Source organism: Rhinoraja longicauda, chromosome 28, assembly GCF_053455715.1.
Source record: "Rhinoraja longicauda isolate Sanriku21f chromosome 28, sRhiLon1.1, whole genome shotgun sequence".
Classification (NCBI taxonomy): domain Eukaryota; kingdom Metazoa; phylum Chordata; class Chondrichthyes; order Rajiformes; family Arhynchobatidae; genus Rhinoraja; species Rhinoraja longicauda.
The window spans coordinates 3,341,406-3,363,638 of record NC_135980.1 but is presented as its reverse complement, the minus strand read 5'-3'; the positions used below and the strand labels follow the sequence as shown (position 1 = coordinate 3,363,638).

The 22,233-nt window shown below is 46.3% G+C and overlaps 1 protein-coding gene across 2 annotated transcripts in view; it reads left to right on the top strand.

The window, feature by feature from the left end:
- Nucleotides 1-11,113, top strand: part of LOC144607247 (ephrin-A5-like) — a 452,231-nt gene extending 441,118 nt beyond the window's left edge. For both annotated transcript variants that reach the window (XM_078423946.1, XM_078423945.1), the window contains one exon: nt 7,870-11,113. In XM_078423946.1, coding sequence (XP_078280072.1) covers nt 7,870-7,985 — 116 coding nt within the window. In that variant the 3' untranslated portion in view covers nt 7,986-11,113. The remainder of the gene's footprint in view (nt 1-7,869) is intronic.
- The last annotated feature ends 11,120 nt before the right edge of the window (nt 11,114-22,233 follow it).

The following is a 22,233-nucleotide window of genomic DNA, read 5'->3' as shown; positions in this document are numbered from 1 at the left end:
ACCAAGGGAATAAGCGGCCATTGCTTTGAGAATGTGTGGATATGAGTGTGCATCTTTCTCATTGTGCCTTTGTCAACGGAGGTGTTGAATGGTGGGGGGAGAAGGAAGAAGAACCATCGGCACTACATTGAATTCATTTGTAACTTTGTCGGCCTCCTTTACTCTTTGCATACTTGCGTATTGTATGCAAAACAAAGAATTTCACTGTACTATGTACATGTGATACTAAGGTAGCACTTAAGCAATAAAGTAGCAATCAACAATTAAGTAACAATCAATCAATTAATTGATCAATCAATCAATCAATTGATTAATCGATCTATCTATTGATCAATCAATCAACTAGGTGTTAAACCAAACAGATCAGAATATTAAATAGTGGGATTGTGTTGAAAGTCGCAAAGCTGGAGTAACTCAGGGGGTCAGGCAGCATCTTTGGAGAAATAGGATGGGTCGGGACCCTTCTTCAGACTTGCGAGTGGCAATGTACAGATTCAAGGGAGAACTCCGTGGAAAAGCAGTAAGGACCTCTAACTCACAACGGGGCACATTTGGGGGAGCTTGAGGGCTTTCTAACCCTCCACGGGACAGTATGGGACACTCAGTCTGTTTGGGAGAATATGAGGGCCCTCTAACCTTGTACATGTGCTCAGTGGGAGTGTGGGTGCTCACAAACTCACCATGGGTTTATGTGGGAGCGTTTAACTCTTGATTAATTTGAATGGGGAATGTGAGAGCACTCTAATCCTCAACAAGACTTGGGAAAGCATGACGACTTCTAAACCTCAACGAAAGAGTATATGGAGGAGTGTAACCTCCCTTGGAGGTAGCCCACGCTCAATCAACAAGTTTGAGGAGTTGGCTAAACCTCACCTACATTCAATGGGAGAATCTGAGCTCCACTCTTACCTTTAATCAAGCTCAAAACACACGTCTAAAGGCTGCCTAATCCTGATGAAGGGTCTCGACCCGAAACGTCACCCAATCCTTCTCTCCCGAAGTGCTGCCTGACCCGCTGAGTTACTCCAGCATTTTGTGTAATCCTTGGCAATGTGGTTTGAGAGAGTTTAGCCCCCTATTCCTCCAGCAAGCCTTGTAACGTGAGGAGACTTTGACCCTTGATCAGATGGTCTACCTTTGACCCTCAAATAACTGGCAGCATTAGTTTATGTAAGATAAAATGCAATGTTAATATGAAGTTAAAATATTAATACAAAGTTATTGCTCGTGTTAGATTTGGAGAAATTTAAATTGTAATGGAACATGCTTGCCCCTAACTCACGCTGGACTATTGGGCTCCAACCCGGGTGTAAGGAACATTTAGTTTGTAGAAGACGCCAGAGAGTCCTTGGTGCTGTGAGGCAGCGGTACTACCCACTGCGCCACTGTGCAGGTGGGAAATACCGACTGGATCATCGGCCCCAGGTAGCACTGTTTCCACACAGCGCCAGAGACCCGGTTCGATCCCGACCTCGGGTGCTCTCTGTACGGAGTTTGTACGCTCTCCCCGTGACCGCGTGGGTTTTCTCCGGGTGTTCCGGTTTCCTCCCACGTTCCAAAGACATGCAGGTTTGTAGGTTAATTGGCTTCTGCAAATTCCCCCTTGTGTGTAGGATGCGAACGTGGGATAATGTAGAACTACTGTACTGGTGATCGTTGGTCAGTGCAAACTCGGAGGGCCGAAGGGGTGGTTTCCACACTGTATCTCTAAACTAAACTAAACTAAAAAGTGATCGATAGTCATTCCACACTGTGGCAACGGTAAAGTATGCTCTCGGATCAAGCTAGCATGTCACCACCCTCTTTAGTTTAGATTAGAGATACAGCATGGTTACAGCATGGAAGCAGTCCCTTCGGCCCATCGAGTCCATGAGCTATCTTGAGGGGGTCACCATGGGTTCCCCAACTGCCAGTGCTGCTGCCTCACAAAGCCAGAGACCCGGGTTGAATCCTGACCTCGGATGCTGTCTGTGCGTAGTTTGCACGTTCTCCGTGTGACCGCGTGGGTTTCCTCCGGGTGCTTCACCTTCCTTCCACATCCCAAAGACGTGCGGGTTTGGAGGTTAATTGGCCTCTAAGAAAATGGGGTAACAAAAACTAGTGTGGATGGGTGATCGATGGTCAGCATGGACTCGGTGGGCCAAAGGGCCTGTTTTCATGTTGTATCTTTCAACCAATCAATCAATCAATCAATCATTCAATCAGCCATGAGCATACTCAAGAGCCTGAATGTTTCTCATATCCATATATTTCTTCTTTAATCTACGAAGAAAAAGATTTATAAAAATTTAGTTTAGTTTAGAGACACAGCCAAATGGTACAGCCACTCTAAGATGTTTCCTAAAACTTTCATTTTTGTCATGGCATGTAAACAACTACTGAATAATTACATTGAAAATACTTGTGTATTAAAAAAAATTCTACCTGCTTTCCATCAATTTTGAATTCTTGTTTAGTTTAGTTCAGTTTAAAAATCACAGTGCGGAAACAGGCCCTTTGGCCCACCGTATCTGCGCCGACCAGCGATCCCCGTACACTAGCACGATCCTACACACTAGGGGCGGTTTACAGTTTTTATCGAAGCCAATTAACCTACAAACCTGCATGCCTTTTGAGAGTGAGAGGAAACCCATGCAAAATGAAAATTAAAACCCAAAACTCCGTACAGACAGCAGCCGTAGTCAGGATCGAACCTGGGTCTCTGGCGCGGTAAGGCAGCAGTTCTAACGCTGTGCCACCGTGCTGCCCTGTGTGCTAACTGACATACAATCAGCTCCATGCAGGAAGGTGCACTCGGCATCTTCCCTTAACCCATCGATGGAATTGCCCGAATCTCGGCATTAACACTGAATCTGGTCAAAGGTTACCAAATCTAAAATCACGTCATAAACCACAATTCCCGAGGCCTGGAGGAAACTTGAACTCCTCTGTCTCCTCATATTGCAGTTAAAATGGCCTTTCTAACCTCTGGATCATCTGAGAAAACTTTAAGAAATGAAACAGATTTCTGACTAATTTTAAATCTTGAACTTTGGAATAAGTCCTGTTTTCTTTAATCTCACTATAAATATTTTTAACATGTACCATACTGTAATTGCTAACCTTCGTGGAGCCTAATCTCTCATTATACATTGAAAAGTGCTCTAGGAATCTGGTCTAATGATGCCTCGTGAACAGAGGAAGCTGACACTAATTTGCTCGCAAGTTAAATGCTTGCAGAGCATTATCAATAACCAGTGACATTTTTAATAACATTTAACTTTTGCCGGATAATGAGATAAAGGTGAATGATGGAGCGGGTGCTTCTGTAGAGGAGGGAAGCGGTGAGCTTATTAGAGCAGGAGCCAAAAAAGCCCGTCTCTTTCATCAACTCAACCTCCCTCCTGCCCCTTCACCAGTAATGGTGATGCTTCCATTGATTCCAGTCATCGTCATACAGCACGGAAACAATCCCCTTCAGCCCTACTTGCCCAGGCAGGCCGACCAAGACGCCCCATCTACACGAGCCCCACCTGCCTGCCTTTGCCTGTTATCCCTCTAAGCCTATCCTACCCAAGTACTTGTCCAAATGTCTTTTTAATGGTGTTACAATAACTGCCTCAAATACCTCCTTTGGCAATTCGTTCCATCCACACTCAACCCTCAGTGCGAAAAAGTTGTCCCTCAGGTTCCCATTAAATCTTTCTCATCTCATCCTAAACCTATGTCCCCTGGTTCTTGATTCGCCTACTCTGGGTAAGAGACTCGGTGCGTTCACCCTATCTATTTCCCTCATGATCCCCTTAAATGTTGTTAGAGTACCGAGTTGTTGTTGAGGTACTTGTTATAGTCAAGGCTGCAGCTTGGTCTGTTCTGTTGTACTGTCTCCATGATAGGGTTACCAACTTTCTCACCCCCAAATAAGGGACAAAAGGTGATGTCAACCTCACCCAGCCAGCGGCCACGTGCTCCCGCTCCACCAATTGCGGCCGCCGGGGCCGGGAGGCGGCGCCTGGGCCTCCGGGCCTACAGCGGCACCCGGGCCTACAGTGTCCAGGCCTACAACAGCCTCCCCGGGCCTAATACGGGACAAGGGCAGTCCGGTATGGGACAAACCAATTTAGCTCAATATACGGGATGTCCCGGCTAATACGGGACAGTTGGCAACCCTATTCCATGACAATCTCAAGCGTACAACTTTAATTGCTCCACCATTGGCCCTCCTGCTTTCCTCAGCCAAAGTTCTAAGTTAGAATTCCCTCCGTAAATCCCTTTTCTTCCTTTAAGATTCCCCTTAAACCCTTTAATGGCATGGAATACTTTATTGTCACATGTGACAAGGCACAGTAAAATTCTTTGCTTGCATACCCAAAGTACGCAAATAGTCGCCATATAAACACCACATAAGAAGCTTCTGCCATCCTCCATGATGGCTCCTTCTAGGGTGTGACAATCAGTATTTATTTGATAACACGCCTGGGATGAGCGGGAGTCATTTTATTTTTGTAGAGGCGCTATATGAATTGAGATCACGTGCCTGGAAATTGTTTAGTTTAGTTTAGTTTAGGGATACAGTGCGGAAACAGGCCCTTAGGCCCACCGAGTCCGCACCAACCAGGGATGCCCGCACATTAACACTACCCGACATACTCCAAGGACAATTCACATTTTTACCAAGCCAATTAACCTACAAACGTGTACGCCTTTGGAGTGTGGGAAGAAACTGAAGATCTCGGAGAAAACCCAGGCAGGTCACGGGGAGAACATACAAACTCCGTACAGACAGCACCCGTAGCCAGGATCGAACCCGGGTCTCTGGCGCTGTGAGTGTGGTATGGCAGCAACTCCACCGTACAATGCACCACTCAGTTGTCACTGAGACACTGTCATGGATCTGTCTGCTTGCACTCCTAGATCCCTCTGCTCTATAATCCCCTCCAAGGCCCTACCGTTCACTGTGAAGGTCCTGCCCTAGTTTAACTTCTCGTGTTCATAAGTCATAGGAGCAGAATTAGGCCATTCAGCCCGTTGAGTCAACAATCATGGCTGGTCTACCTTTGCCTCTCAACCCCATTCTCCTGCCTTCTGCCTCCTGCCTTCTGCCGATAACCTCTGACACCCGTACTAATCAAGAACCTATCAATCTCTGCTTTAAAAATACCCAATGACTTGGCCTTCACTGCCGTCTGCGGCAATAAATTCCACAGATCCACCACCTGCTGACTAAAGAAATTCCTCCTCATCCCTACTCTGAAGCTACGTCCTTATATTCTGAGGCTGTAGTATCTCATCCGGGACTCTCCCACTACTTGAAACATCTTCTCCACATCCATTCTATCTAGTCCTCCCTGCTTGACCCGCTGAGTTACTCCACCATGACTCTGTGGCTGTGTATAGACTGGTGTAAGTCATCAACATGACTTGTGAATGGCTCTGCACTGTGGACTTTGCTTTCAGTGTTAGAGATGGGGAGGTGGGTCATTGGAGTGCAGCTTACACAGAATAAGATGGCACAACCTCAACCTCAACACCAGAGGTCGGCTGTTGGCTGCTGATGTCCCAGTTCTTTACACAAAATGTCGTGGGGAACTGCAACTTTCTTTTGCCTTCAAGTCAGAAGAAAATCATAGAGGATTGGACAGTTTCAAAACAAAGAGAGATTTTAAGTGTCCGTGGTACCAACATGGAATCACAGATGCAGGACATAATACAAATCAACTTTGGTCTGAAGGAAAGGTGGAACAGGCTTTTATTTCCAAAAATAAACTTTATTCACATACACATAGATACTTGTCCCGCCCCCTCCCCTGACATCAGTCTGAAGAAGGGTCTCGACCCGAAACGTCACCCATTCCTTCTCTCCTGAGATGCTGCCTGACCCGCTGAGTTACTCCAGCATTTTGTGTCTACCTTCAATTTGAACCTGCATCTGCAGTTATTTTCCTGCTAGATACTGTATTGTATCTCTAAACTGTCTGTAAACTATTCAGAATAAAAATAGGGCGACACAATGGCACAGCGCCAGAGTTGCTGCCTCACAGCGCCAGAGTTGCTGCCTCACAGCGCCAGAGTTGCTGCCTCACAGTGCCAGAGTTGCTGCCTCACAGCGCCAGAGTTGCTGCCTCACAGCGCCAGAGTTGCTGCCTCACAGTGCCAGAGTTGCTGCCTCACAGCGCCGGAGTTGCTACCTCACAGCACCAGAGTTGCTGCCTCTCAGCTGTAGAGTTGCTGCCTCACAGCGCCAGAGTTGCTGCCTCTCAGCTGTAGAGTTGCTGCCTCACAGCGCCAGAGTTGCTGCCTCTCAGCTGTAGAGTTGCTGCCTCACAGCGCCAGAGTTGCTGCCTCACAGCGCCAGAGTTGCTGCCTCACAGCGCCAGAGACCCATGTTCGATCCTGACTATGGGCGCTGTCCGTGCAGAGTTTGTAAGTTCTCCCTGTGACTGTGTGGGTTTTCTCCGGGTGCTCCGGTTTTCCTCCGCACTCCAAAGACGTACATGTTTGCAGGTTAATTTGCTTCGGTGAAATTGTCCCTAGGGTGTACGATAGTGTTTGGTGTAGGATAAACGCACAAGTTTGTAGGATAGTGTTTGATGGAGGATAAATGGACAAGTTTGTAGGATAGTGTTTGATGTAGGATAAATGCACAAGTTTGTAGGTTAATTGGCCTCTGTAAATTCTAAAATGTTCCTAGTGTGTAAAATCGCGCTAGTGTACGGGATGATCGCTTGTCAGCGCGGATTCAGTGGGCCGAAGGGCCTGTTTCCACACTGTAACTCTAAGGTCCAATAAAATATATACCAAACGAGAACAGTGCAAAAACGTTTCCGACGTTCTCAGCCTTTATACTTTCATTAGTGTAGTATCCAGTAGTGTTTGCAAACTATCCTGCTGCCAAGCACCCCAGCCACTCCAGTTGCCCACTGGGGTGATATCCCTTGCCTTGTTTGAGGGGTGTCCCCACCAGACCCTTCCCAACAATGTCCCACTGCGGAAAGACCCAAGACTGTGGTCCTCTGGAGGGAATGAATGTTCTCCTGTGCCCACCCGTTTCACGGAATGATAGTCGGGATAAATTATCACTCGATCCACAATATTTCCATGGTTGAGACACATTATTAGGGCAGGCTTGACTAGGAAGTCAACGATGCTCCTTTGCATGGTTAGGTCATGATTGGGTCATGGTTGGGTCATGGTTAGGTCATGGTTGGGTCATGGTTGATGTTAGCACTGGGGGCCAAAAGTTGCAACAAGCATATTATTAAACCATCTAGTCATATGCCCACGTATAATGAACTCTTGGCTCAAGAGGGGCACGGTGGCGCAACGGTAGAGTTGTTGCCTTTCAGCGCCGGACACCCGGGTTCGATCCGGACTATGGCTACTGTCTGTACAGAGTTTGTACATTCTCCCTGTGGCCGCGTGGGTTTTCTCCGGGGGCTCCGGTTTCCTCCCACACCCCAAAGACGTACAGGTTTGTAGGTCAATTGGCTTGGTATCATTGTAAATTGACCCAAGTGTTTGTAGGATAGAGTTAGTGTGCGGGGATCGCTGGTCGGCGTGGACTCGGTGGGCCGAAGGGCCTGTTTCCGCGCTGTGTCTCTAAACTAAGCTGAAAGACTGAGGGAGGACACTCTTCCACACTATCCGGTTTCCCACAAATGATGCCTTTACAGCACAGCCTACAGGAGAAACACACAGCCAGAGCATTTCAAAGTAGCACATTGCGTATGAAGGACTTTGCAATGTGATTAAGTGCCATATAAATGCAAAGCCTTTTCTTTAATTTGTTCCATTAAGCTGTTACGTTTCGCACATTAGAGTCACAGGGAAGAACTAAAAAAGGGATGCGTTGCTAACGTTGCTTACTTTTTATTTTCCTCTCTCTTGCAGATGATTCGATATACGAGTCCCCCGAGCCCTACCACAATAACGACGGGATCACCACTTTTAGGATCTCTTGGTTCGTCCTGGCAGTGACCCTCATCCTGTTATTCCTCACGTCATAGCACCCAGAGGGGGGGAGGGAGGGAGGGGGGCGGGGGAGAGAGAAAAAAATACAAGGAAGACAAAAATAAATTATTTCTATTCGAGGGAACCGCAACCAAAAAAATGGAGCCCGCGAGGGATTGACCTGGGTCGTGCTGAAGGGACGCCATCTTCTGAGACACTTTGCCATTAAGACGAATAATTTGAGGAAGAGAGACATGCTCCATCACTGCTTTGTGAGACTGGGAATTCTCATTATCCTGTGAAGCACTGCCTTTGGCCCACTGCGGCTCGATATAAAGGACATAGAAATTGCAAACAAGCATCTCCACAGTGGTCTCCAGAAGCAAACTTACTCAAATGGAATCCATATTGGTGCCAACGCCTATTCCACCGGTCGGTCAAAACTCATGATGGAAGAAACGACTGGGAGTATTCAGTCCTTTAAATCACAACTTCTTGACACCCTGCTCCACAACGACGCCCACTAATCCAGTTGCTTGTGTTGTGTTTTGGTTCTTTTTGTTTCAAATTTTTTATGAATTCTGCCCTGAATTTTCAAGAAGGGATCTGATCGTTCAGTCTAAGTGAGGGTCTTGGGGAAGTGCAGGTCTTGCTTTCCGTGGGAGAGGAGACTGGAGGGTCGGGCGTTGGAAAGGAAACTGCCGCCAAACAGCGAACTGGACCTTTCCTCCTTGCTTGCGCAGGGTCGATCGCACCTTCTCCCTCCGAGCCTCCAGGCTAGAGCTGTTGGGGTTGTAGGAGATCGTGGCTGGAACCTGAAGATAACATTTCTCCGTCTCGTACCGCCCCGGGTCAGTTTTGGAATGGCGGTTGAGAGGAAATCTTCACACTGGGCCAATGACCCTTTACGATGGCTTCCAGCTCTGGTTGGACATATTCCTCGACGTTTCAGCACACATCCACCATCGGCCACCACAGTCGATGTCTGTCCTCAACTCCCGTACACCCAACAGATAATCGCCCTTGGTACATGTGACAATAAACTGACCTCGAAACCTTGAGACATCGTTACGATCGAAAGGCATCGATTTGTTTTTACACACCACTCGGAGTTTTTCTATCCGTGAGGCTTATTAGAGCATTCATTGGATCAGTCTTTCATCCCAGTAAACGGTGGGGTGATTTGTTGACCTCTTTCCACAGGGAATCATTCAGAAGTGACACGAGCCAGAATATTAATGCAACCCCTACAGGGCCTTGTAGAGTAGACGGACTCATTGAAAAGACACAGGTTTTACTTCGGTAAACGTCACCTTTGAGGAGGCTGAAGCGAAAGCATAATCTGGATGTAAGATATCTACATGTGCATTGTAAAATTCGTACCACTTGTAACATTACAGTAAGTGATTTCCTTAAAGTCAAAGATGATTGAGTTCTCAGAAGATGGAAAGGTTCAGTTGGCTGAGCAAATTGAGGCCTCTTTGGAGAGGAAAATCGGTGGGTTTCTTTTGGTATTGTACAAGTTAAAATGATTGTAAAACCTTTCCTTAGCCTTCTGTTTCCCCATCACCGTAGTATTTCTAAATACTATTGAATGATTCACTGTGTTTCTGGTGCAACTGGTATCTGTCTGGCAGTCACGTTGTGGGACTAGTATTCATGCATCCCCTTGGAGGTTTGAAATAAGAGGCAGGAGTTCAAATGCAAGTTGGAAAGTTTAAATTTGAGTAATTCAGTACATCTGGGTTTAAAAATCTAGTGCTAAGTAAAGATGATTGCCAGTGAAATCTAAGAAAATTCCCCAGATGCTGGCAATCTGAAATTGGAAACTGGGAATACTCTGCAGGTCGGTCAGCATTTGTAATGAGAGAAGCAAAATTGCGTTTTGAATCTGATAAACGTTCACGGATTATGATACATGGTAATTATGAGGTTGTTGTTAAAAACACATCTGCTTTAGATAGAAAATGGGGGCCGGCACGGTGGCGCAGGTGTAGAGTTGCTGCCTTACAGCGCCAGAGAGCCGGGTTCGATCCTGGCTACGGGTGCTGTCTGTACGGACTTTGTCCGTTCTCCCCGTGGCCTGCGTGGGTTCTTCCTGGGAGCCCAGGCGGTCCAAAGACATGCAGGTTTGTAGGTTAATTGGCTTGGTAAAATTGTAAATTGTCCCTAGTGTGTGTAGAATAGTACTTGTGTACGCTGGTCGGTGCGGACTCGGTGGGCCGAAGGGCCTGTTTCTGCGCTGTATCCTTTAAACTAAACTAATAAAAGGGTATCTGCCATCCTTACACATCTGTGTCTCCAAGACCATAAACACGGGTGACACCTAACTCCCTCCACACTTACGTAGCAATTACAGGTGGACATTAAATGCTGACCATTTCCACATCCTACGAATGAACAAAATTGGAAACAATATGGCGTGTGTGATATACACTTACACATGAATGCCAAATGTGTCAATGTGGGAAGTGACTCCAACTCTGTGGCATTCAAAATACAGAGCTTTATTTGTCATTCGGTACCAAGGTACCGAACGAAATTACATAGCAGTCACACAACAAAAAAAAGAACACAAGACACATGACCCTAACACAAACGTCCATCACAGTGACTCCAAACACCCCTTCACTGTGATGGAGGCAACAAAACTTCCACTCTCTTCCCCACGCCCACGGACAGACAGCTCGTCCCCGACCGACCCGCACAGTCCCCGCAAGGGGATGGGAGTCCCCGCGGTCGAGCCGCACCGGGCGCTGAAACGTCCCGCGGCCGAGCCGGGCAATTGAAGGCCCCGCGGCCGAGCCGCACCGGACCTAGAGGGTACAGATGATTCATTGCCCATCATCAGTCAGAGTATTGAGTTTCGGCACATTGGCCTTCATCAGCCAGAGGACTGAATAGACACATTGAGTGTCCATGTTGTAGTTGTACAAGACATTGGTAGGGCCACATTTAGAGTTTTGTGTTCAGTTTTGGTTACCCTCTTATAGGAAAGATGATGAATTACTAGGATGTTGCCAGGACTTGAGTGCCTGAACTATAGGGAGAGGTTGAGCAGGCTATGACTCTATTCCTTGGAGCGCAGGAGGATGAGGGGTGATCTAATAGAGGTGTATAAAATCATGAGTGGAATAGAGAAGGTAATTGCACAGTCTTTTATCCAGAATGGAGAGGAATCCAGAGGAAATAGATTTAAGGTGGGGGGTGGGGGGGGGGGGGGAGATGAGATTGAATAGGGACCTGAGGGGCAACTTTTTTCCACAGAGGTAGGTATATAGAATGAGCTGCGGGAGGAGGTAGTTGAGGTAGGTATTATCGAAATGTTTAAAATACATTTGGACTGTTTCATGGATAGGATATGGACCAACCACAGGGAGGTGGGACTATTGCAGGCGGGGCATGTGGATGGCATGGACAAGTGGGCCGAAGGGCCTGTTTCCACGCTGCATGACTCTTTGACTCATTGATTTCAACTATGGAGCCCTCCATCTTGCTTCCCCAACAAGGATGTTCCTGTAATGTGGAGGAAATGGACTCCAGTATGAGTGTTGTACGTAAAACAAAATGGCCTCTGATGTTGGGAAAGGGTGCGGTGTGGGCCGAGAGGATTGCAGGGCACGAAGACAGGGCATTGTTTTTTAATTTAATTTAATTTAGCTTGTGTTAGGGAGGTGTTACTTCGAGCTTCTGCCGTTTGTCTGTTGACCGAGCTTTATTTTCTCCTGGTCTTGTTTTGGTTTTTTCCCCCCTCCGTTTTTCTTCGTCAGTAAGCGAACTTTGGATAGTCTAGATGTCAATTTGAAATCGGTGATGGAACTTGTGTGGCATCAGGCCAAACTGTGGGGACTTCTTCTGGCAGTGAGGATTATCAGAGAGCGCAAATCGTGGATCATAATGTTAACAAGTTTGGAGAAGACCAAGACCATAAGTTACCTCAGTAAAGAAGGGACGTTGTTCTTTCGAAAGGCCAACACTAAGCAAGTGAAAGATGATAGTAACATGCAAAATATGATCAATACTGGATATTTTCACTGAATGAATACTATGTTGTAATGGTGCAGTGTTGGAACAGGTATCATTAAATGAGTTCTCTTTTTGTCCGATCAATGGGTAAAAGTCAAAAGCTCTTTACAAACTCTTAACGTTCCCATCAAGTTTGCTTACTGTGTCCTGAGAACCCCTGTGGACCAAGATGGTCATGTTTTATCTGCTTGAGGCTAATTTATCCGCTGAACATTGGGTAGATACAAAGTGCCGGAGCAACTCAACGGGTAAGGCAGCATCTCTGGAGAACAAAGACATTTCAGATCGGGATCCTTCTTCAGACTGCCGAACATTAGCGTTGCTGTTCAAACCAGCAACAAGTGGAACTGAGGTGATCGAGCGCGGTTCAACTGCACCTCCTGATGTTGCAGACAAAGTTTGTTGGGGTATGGTATCGAGGGCACCGACAAACCTTCTGCAGGCACAGGCAGGAATTTCCGGCGTGATATTGGATGCAAGGATGGTGAGGATTGCCTGCTGACCACTCACCTGTAGTCCAGCTGAATCCTGCTTAATAAACGACAACAGGCTCCCTGTTTATGAACTATGAAACACTGAAGCATTATTCTGTTCCGACTGTTGATGCCAGTCCACTGGATGGTGACTGAGATGCAGAAGCCTTTCTTACTTTCCCCATAGGGATGTGTATGCTAAGACCACCTAGTGCAGATTGGAAGGTTAACCAGCTAACTCAGTAAACCCATGGGCCCGGGGTTAGGTAAAGGAGATAGACACAAAAAGCTGGAGTGTGGGTGGCACGGTGGCGTAACGGTAGAGCTACTGCCCTACAGCGCCAGAGACCCAGGTTCGATCCCGACTACGGGTGCTGTCTGTAAGGAGTTTGTACTTTCTCCCCGTGACCTGCGTGGATTTTCTCCAAGATCTTCGGATTCCTCCCACACTCCAAATTGTAGGCTAATTGGCTTGGTATAAATGTAAAAAATTGTCCCTAGTGTGTGTAGGATAGTGTTAATGTGCGGGGATCGCTGGTCGTTGCGGACTCGGTGGGCCGAAGGTATCTCTAAACTAAACTAAACTGAATGTGTAGGAAGGAACTGCAGATGCTGGTTTAAATCAAAAATAGGTACAAAATGCTGGAGTAACTCAGCGGGTCAGGCAGCATCTCGAGAGAAAAATTATAGGTGATGTTTTGGGTCGGGACCCTTCTTCAGACTGAAAGTAGAGGGGAGGGAACCAGACGCAAGAAAAGGCCCGAACAAAGCAGGGCTTCATATTTCGCTTGGGCAGCTTACAACCCAGCAGTATGAGTGCTGATTTCTCTTTGTTCAAGTAACCCTTGCATTCCCTCTCCCTCACCCTAGTCCTGCTAGTTCAAATGTTCATATCCTTGTAGCCCTTTGTTATCACCTTTTCCCCAGCGAACAATTGCCCATTGTGGGCTCCAACATTCCTTGGTCATCTGTTGCCTGCTTTGTTCTTTACTTTGTTCTTTACTTTGTTCTTTACTTTGTTCTTTACTTTGTTCTTTACTTTGTTCTTTACTTTGTTCTGGCCTTTTCTATCCTCCAGTTCCATCCCTTCTACTTTCAGTCTAAAGAAGGGTCCCAACCTGGAAAGAATCCCACCCATCATTTTACCCCAGAGATGCTGCCTGACCCACTGAGTTACACCAGCACTTTGTGTTTATCTTCAATGAACCAGGTCCTTCAACTGTAGGTACATCTGCCATAATATATATATTTTTAATAGTTCAAAATCCACCTGTTTTAGGTCGTCTTAGCTGCCGTTAGCAGGGATAAAAATGGGGGTGCAGCGCTATTTGGAATGTTTGAAGGAACTTGAGTGTTAGTGAATGTAATGCTGAGAAATAGCATTGACTCTAAAAACTCCATGAAAGTCCTTATTAAATCTAACATCCTTGCGGATTATGGGCTGGAATCTAAAATTGCTGTTGTCCAATCTTTGAAGTCCCTATTTTCTCCCTATCTTAAATACTTCATGTGCTGTGGTACAGGCTACGTGGACTTCTCAATCAAATCCAGATAACACCAGTGCTCAACAGTGTATGGGAGCACTCACTTATAACATTGCAAACAGGGCCATTTATGGTTGGAACATACAATGTTGATTTGTTTCTTCAGGGCAGCATGGTAGAGCTGCTGCCTCACAGCGCCAGAGACCCAGGTTCGATCCTGACCTCGTGTTGCCCTCTGTGCGGAGTTTACATGTTCTCCCTGTGACCGCGTGGGTTTTCTCTGGGTGCTCTGGTTTCCTCCCACAATTTAAAGAGGTGCGGGTTCGTAGATTAATTGCCCCTAGTGTGTAGGATGCTGAAATGGGAAAACACAGAACTGGTGAGCGGGTGGTCGATGGTTTGGCACAGACTCAGTGGGCCGAAGGGACTGTTTCCACGCTGTATCTCTAAACTCAAAAAACTAAACTAAACTGTAAGAGAATAAGTAGCCTTGTCTTTGGCAAAGCATTGACCAAGAAACTATTTGACCAATACTTCTTGAATGTTATTTTAAATTTCCGATAAAGGGCCAGGAGAAAGTGTAAGCCCAATACATATTCCTGAGCCAGCAGGAGTGACAATGCCAACAGGCCATGTGGAAAACCCATCTGGGAATCGGATACTGCGTATCGCAGTGTACGGACAACTTCTGCAAATGAGTAGTTGCAGAAACAGTTTTCACCTTTGTAAAATATAGTTAAAATATGTAATTACTAACAGCGCTGAGAGTCTTTTGGTCTGAACTCAGCCGAGACAGATAGATATGTAAATCGCGTGTTGTTCTTGTCCTGTTCTTCAGCTTCCTTTGATACTTTTGTGCCGTGTGCCACTGATCCAGCCCACAGATCACAGCCCGCTCGAGAATTAACCTGAGGTAATCGGTCAGAAGTCAGATTATGGTGCGTGCACCTCGGTTTGGGTCTGCAGGAAATGGAGGATCACGAAGTGTCAGAAGATCACTTGTTGAGCATGTTGCTGCTGCAGCACCTTATCAGCAGAGGAGAGATACGTTCTCCCTGTCCTCTCTGATCCACCTGAAGAGGAAAGAGTGCAGTGCCCACCTGCCCGGGCGACACAGCGGCACAGAGGTAGAGTTGCTGCCTCACAGTGCCAGAGACACGGGTTCCATCCTGTCCTCGGGTGCTGTGTGTGTGTGTGTGTGGGGTTTGTACCTTCTCCTTGTGGGTTATAACAATAGACAATAGGTGCAGGAGTAGGCCATTCGGCCCTTCGAGCCAGCACCGCCAATCACCGTGATCATGGCTGATCGTCCACAATCAGTGCCCCGTTCCTGCCTTCTCCCCATATCCCGTGACTCCGCTATCTTTAAGAGCTCTATCTAACTCTCTCTTGAAAGCCTGCACTGCCTTCTGAGGCAGAGAGTTCCACAGCTTCACAACTCTCTGAGTGAAAAAGAGCTGGTTTTCTCCGGGTGCTCCAGTTTTCCTCCTGCACCCCAAAGACGTGCAGGTTTGTAGGTTGATTGGCTTCTGTAAATTGTCTCTAGGTTATAGGATAGAACGAGTGCATGGGTGATCGCTGGTCGGCGCAGACTCGGTGGGCTGAAGGGCCTGTTTTTCCCCACGACAGGGGATGGGTTTCCTCCCGCACTCCAAAGACGTGCAGGTTTGTAGGTTAATTGCCTTTGGTATAATTGCAAATTGTCCCAAGGGTGTAGGATAGTGTTAGTGTACAGGGTGATCGCTGTTCTGTTTCCATGTTGTTCCTCCAAACTAAACTAAACCCATATTATGGATTTCTGCGATTTAGGTGCAGGGCAAGCTAAATAGGTGAAGCTTCAATTGATCACGCTAAATCAATATTGGATGGAATCTCCTGACTTAAGTACTTGAAAGACTGAAACCAAAGTCTTGCCTCAATAAACTGGGTTTCCAATTTTCCACAGTAAATTAAGAAATGCGATACCTCCTATCACATGTCTCTCATTCTGCTAGACAGCAAAATATAGCTTAGAAATTCACTGATTTCAAATACATTTTTAAGTAGCAGAACACATTCAGCCTTGAAAGGGTCAACTGGAATTTGCAAGCATTTACATTATTGGGTGTTTAATGTATATATACATATATATATTATAAATATATATATATATACAGGGTATATATGTTCTATATATAACTGTGATAAAGTTGTAACTAGGAATTAACACTGAGTCTGTGTAGGCAAAGATCATTCTTGAAATTAATGAATCCTATTATCCTTAAGTTCATCCACTTTAGTTGCTAGATGTTTCGTGGGAGGGGAGGGGAGATTTAGTAATGTGTAGGAAGGAACTGCAGATGCTGGTTTACACCGAGGATAGACACAAAATGCTGGAGTAACTCAGCGGGACAGACAGCATCTCTGGAGAGAAGGAATAGGTGAGGTTTCAGGCCGAGGCCCTTCTTCAGACTATTTAGTACTGTTCAAGAACACAATGCAGCTGTTTTTCATTATTTGCAGACGGCTGATAATGCTTTCTGCTGGAAAATATTAAACCGGTGAAGAGGAAGAGTTGAAAAAATTGAAAATAAAAAGATATTTCTCGATGCAGGTTTTGTGGGTTCAATGGCTTTGGTTAAAAATAAAATGTAAATTGTCCCGAGTGTGTGGGATAGTGTTAGTGTTCGGCTGGTGATCGGTGGTCGGCACGGTCTCGGTGGGCCGAAGGGCCTGTTTCCGCAATGTATCTCTAAAGTCGAAAGTAAAGTCTAGAGTCAATGCTTCTTTTAGCCAGCTTTGCAGAGATGTTGTGGGATCTGGATATCTGCTGTGCAGGGACGAGCTTGCTAATGATCTGGCTTCTCCTTTTTTTCAGTGAGGCCAAATGTTGTCCGGTGGAGTAGAATGGAATGAAACCTGAGCCAGGAATCTTTCATAAAAATCTAATTTAATTTTATTCATCATGGCGTGCTCTAAATGCGCTGCTAATCCAACGATTCCAATGATCTGCCCATTACAGAAGGGGGAATGTGTCTATGAACACCACCAATTTACACAGGAGGTTTTTGGACTGCAGCTGTGGTTTCCGACACTTCCACTGCAGGACTGTAAACTAATACATTTAAATTGACGGATCAATGTTATTAAAACATTGGGAAGCCTGCCAGAAATATCCCGTGGGCGATTATGCAGCTGCTCCGATGCCATGTAATATATGTGAATATGCAGTTGGAAGATAAAGTCGTAGAGTGATACAGTGTGGAAACAGGCCCTTCAGCCCAACTTACCCACACCGGCCCATCTTCACTAGTTCCACCGACCTGCGTTTGGCCCAAATCCCGCCAAACCTGTCCAATCCATGTACCTGTCTAAATGTTTCTTAAATGTTGGGACAGTCCCAGCCTCAACTACCTCCTCCAGCAGCTTGTTCCATACACCCACCACCTTTTGTGTGAAAAAGTTACCCCTCAGCTTCCTATTAAATCTTCTCCCCTTCACCTTAAACCTATGTGCTCTGGTCCTCGATTTCCCTACTCTGGGCAAGAGACTCTGTGCATCTACCCGATCTATTCCTCTCATGATTTTGTACACCACTCACTATAAGATCACCCCTCATCCTCCTGCACTCCAAGGAATAGAGTCCCAGCCTACTCAACCTCTCCCTATAGCTCAGACACTGCAACGTCCTCGTAAATCTTCTCTGAACCCTTTCCAATTTAACAACATCTTTCCTATAACGTCCACATTCCTCTAAAAGCCTCTTATATGCCATAATTATATCTGCCTCCACCTCCACCTGTTCCAGGCACCCACCACTATCTCCGTAGGGCGGCACGGTGGCGCAGAGGTAGAGTTGCTGCATTACAGCGAATGCAGCGCCGGAGACTCAGGTTCGATCCTGACTACGGGCGCCGTCTGTACGGAGTTTGTACGTTCTCCCTGTGACCTGCGTGGGTTTTCTCCGAGATCTTCGGTTTCCTCCCACACTCCAAAGACGTACAGGTATGTAGGTTAATTGGCTGGGCAAATGTAAAAAAAAATTGTCCCTGGTGTGTGTAGGATAGTGTTAGTGTGCGGGGATCGCTGGGCAGCGCGGACCCGATGGGCCGAAGGGCCTGTTTCCGCGCTGTTTCTCTAAAAGAAAACAAAACAAAAAAGTTTTTGCCCCCCCACATCTTTAAATGTTGCCCCTCTCACCTTTGAGCTCTGACCTCTAGTTATTTACATTTCCACCCTGGGTCTGCTCCCCTATCTACACCTCTCATCATTTTATGTACTATATGTATTAAAAAACAAACAAAATAGTAGTGCAAAGGCAAACATAATGCTTCCAAGTCCAAGTAGTTCAGAGCTTATTTGGAGGTTGTGGTGTTTAATAGCCTGATGGCTGTAGGAAAGAAGCTGCTCCTAAACATGGACGTTAACGTTCTCAGGCTCCTGTACCTTCTATTCGTACCATCGGATACATATTACTCCCATCTTATTTTATTGCTGCTTTAGAAAGGTGTCTCTAATCTGCTCTTCCCTCACGTACTTCATCCTCTACCCTCAGGGCCATCTCCGATGCTGTCTGAGTGGGTTAACTTGACTGCACATGGCATCGAGTCAGACGACGTGAATCTATGGAGGAAAACCGTCCTTCCCGCCACTCCCTGAACAATCTGCTGTAGCGACCCGGACCTGACAGCGATGTCTAGTTTCTTCTCAAAGATTAAGCATGCATCGCTGGTTTAAGCTAACCCATCGACCATAACGATTTTGGGTGGCACATTGGCACAGCGGTAGAGCTTCTGCCTCACAGAGCCAGTGACCCAAGTTCAATCCTGACCTCGGGTGCTGTCTGTGCAGAGTTTGTACGTTCTCTGTGACTGCGTGGGTTTTCTCAGGGTGCTCTGGTTTCATTCCACACGCAGGTTTTTATAGGTCAATTGGCCGCTGTAATTTGTCCCTAGAGTGTAGAATACAAAAGTGGGTCTCACGAGGAACTGGTGTGAAAGGGTGATCGATGGTCAGCATGGACTTAGTGGGCCACAGGGCCTATTTCCACACTGTATCTCTAAACTAAACAACTAAACTCTTGCAAGGACTGACTGCAGTTTGACTGCGAGGACCTTTTAAACTAGTCTCTGCGATTTGGGGACAATCTTCCCAGGCGGCACGGTGGCGCAGCGGTAGAGTTGCTGCCTTACAGCGCTTGCAGTGCCAGAGACCCGGGTTCGATCCCGACTGCGGGTGCTGTCTGTATGGTCCCCTGACATCAGTCTGAAGAAGGGTCTCGACCCGAAACGTCACCCATCCCTTCTCTCCAGAGATCCTGCCTGTCCCGCTGAGTTACTTCAGCATTTTGTATCCATCTTCGATTTAAAACAGCATCTGCAGTTCTTTCTCACTGTATAACTTGGCTGTCTCAGCGCCATGAAGCAAATGGTAGATAAGCTAACAAGTAATTGGATCAGTCAATCACGAAGAAATTTCAATAATTTGTTTTGAATTGCAGCTAGTTAGTTCATCACTTATCCAGCAGCCCATGTCAAGATGTGACCTTATCAATAGCGAATGCCAAGTTCCTGGCAGTTTTGATGGTAATCCCAAAGGTGAAGTGCAGTGTATTTTAGAAAAGCAATTGAGAGAGTGGCCTCTGTGTGGGATAGAACTTTAGACTTTAGATTTTAGAATCAGTCCCTCTGGCCCAGCGTGTCCGCACTGACCGGCGATCACCCCATACACTAACCTACACGCACTTTGGACAATTGTACAACTTACTAAAACAAATTAACCCACAAACCCGTAAGCCTTTGGAGGAAACCGCAGCACACAGAGAAAACCCACGTGGTCACAGAGAGAACATACTTTAGCTTGCACTGAAATTCACTCACGCTATTCCCTTTATCATATGTGTCTGTACACTGTGGACGGGCTGATTGCTTTCATGTGTTGTCATTGTGATCATGATCAGCCATGATCACAATGAATGGCGGTGCTGGCTCAAAGGGCCAAATGGCCTCCTGCACCTATTTTCTATGTTTGTTTATGTCTTTCCACTGACTGGTTAGCACGCAACAAAGGCTTTTCACTGTACCTTGGCACACGTGGCAATAAACTAAGCTAAATGAAACTAAATCTAAACTATAAACAGCACCCGCAGTCAGGAACGAACCCAGGTCTCTGGTGCAGTAAGGTAGCAACCCTACCGCTGCACCTCTGTGTCGCCCATGGACTATTGGACAAGTGGCTCTACATCACAGGACAATACTCCTGGGCCTTCCTCTTACCAAGTATATGTTGTTTATTCAACTCCACAAACGATACAGTCAACTTGTCAGAAACACACGTGATGATACCTGCGTGCAGGCTTGATGCTGTAAGTAAATAGATTAGTTTGGAACTTATGTTGCATCGACACATGCTGCTATGTTGGTGGTATATCGAGCAAAACATCCCAACCTTTTATTGCACAACCGAACATCCTTGTGGGCCCTTCGTGTCGTTTTGTTTGTGAGTGCAAAGGAGGTATCACCCCAGGGTTGGGAACTATCTCTGCGGGAGAGAACTGAGGGCTGGCCTCGTTAATGCGGAGATTACCTCTGGTGGGAATCGTGGAGCACTAATCCTTCCCTAATCCTTCCTGTTTTTCTTGTCAGTTTTTTTTCCCCACCGCTGTTATTAGTCTGCACTTGTCTTTGGGGATGGAGTGAGTGGTTGATCAGGTGAGGTGACTTGTTTTCATCCTGTAAATACCACACGTAAAGATGACACCACCTATCTCAGTTATAGAGTCATAGAATCACACAGCGCGGAAACAGGCCCTTCAGCCCAATTTGCCCGTGCTGACCAACATGTCCCATCTACACTAGTCCCACCCACCTGCGGTTAGCCTACATCGTTCTAAACCTATCCTATCCATGTACCTCTCTAAATGTGTCTTAAACATTGCTATAGTCCCTGCCTCAACTACCTCGCCTGGCAGCTCGTTCCATACACCCACCACTCTTTGTGTGAAAAAGTTACCCCTCAGATTCCTATTAAATCTTCCCCCTTCACCTTAAAACTATGTCCTCTGGTTCTCGATTCCTCGAGTCTGGACAAGAGACTGTGCGTCTACCCGATCTATTCCTCTCATGATTTTGTACACCACTATAAGATTGCTCCTCATCCTCCTGCGCTCCAAGGAATAGAGTCCTGGCCTGCTCAACCTCTCCCTGTAGCTCAGACCCTCCAATCTCAGCAACATCCTTGTAAATCTTCTCTGTACCCTTTCCAGGGAACTCCCTGAGAAACCCAACGTTCCATGTTATGTTATGTATTAGGCAGAGATCATTTTTGGGGACTTGAGGACAAGGGTTTTGGGCAACAGGCAGGAAAGTGGAGTTGAGATTAAGATCAGAACATATGATGAGCATTTGACGGCACTGGGCCTGTACTCGCTGGAGTACAGAAGCACGAGAGGGGGGATCTCATTGAAACTTACCGAATAGTGAAAGGCCTGGATAGAGTGGATGTGGAGTGGATGTTTCCACCAGTGGGGGAGTCTAGGACCAGAGGTCACAGCCTCAGAATTAAAGGACGTTCCTTTAGGAAGGAGATGAGGAGGTATTTCTTTAGTCTGAGGGTGGTGAATCTGTGGAATTCATTGCCGCAGAAGGCTGTGGAGAACAAGTCAATGGAGATTTTTAAGGCAGTGATAGAGAGGTTCTTGATTAGTACGGGTGCCAGGGGTTAGGGGGAGAAGGCAGGAGAATAGGGGTTGAGAGGGAAAGAATGGCGGAATGGCGGAGTAGACTTGATGGGCCGAATGGCCTAATTCTGCCCCTGTCACTTATGAAGGATGGCCACGATTGTACTGAATGGCGGGCCTTTAATCCCTCAACGGGTGGCCAAAAACTGCTCTGTCGTGAGTGTGGAATGATTCCACCTATTCTGAGACTCTGGTGGAAAACTATCACCATTTATCCGCAAGATCGCAGCCCTCTCGTTCAAAAGACAAGAAAAAAAATGAGCAAGAACTAGCAGATTTCACTGGTTTATTGACTTTACAATTTTCTTTTATTATGCTGGTTGAAAGTAATATTGACGGTGCTCTGTCACAGTCATTTTAAAATGCCTGCTGCACTGTTGTTAATAAAACAATACAGACACTATAATAGCACATTGATCTAAATACGGAGAATAATAAAATCAGCTGGCTGGTGTGCCAGCAGGCTTATTTTGAACTCATAGCAATAATGTACAATATACAAGCCAGTTACTATTATCCCATTTAGTTGGCTGGGCAATGTGAATTTTCGAACTAATAGCACTGCCGTTTGTACACTTGAAATCTAACCAATTTCACTTTCAAA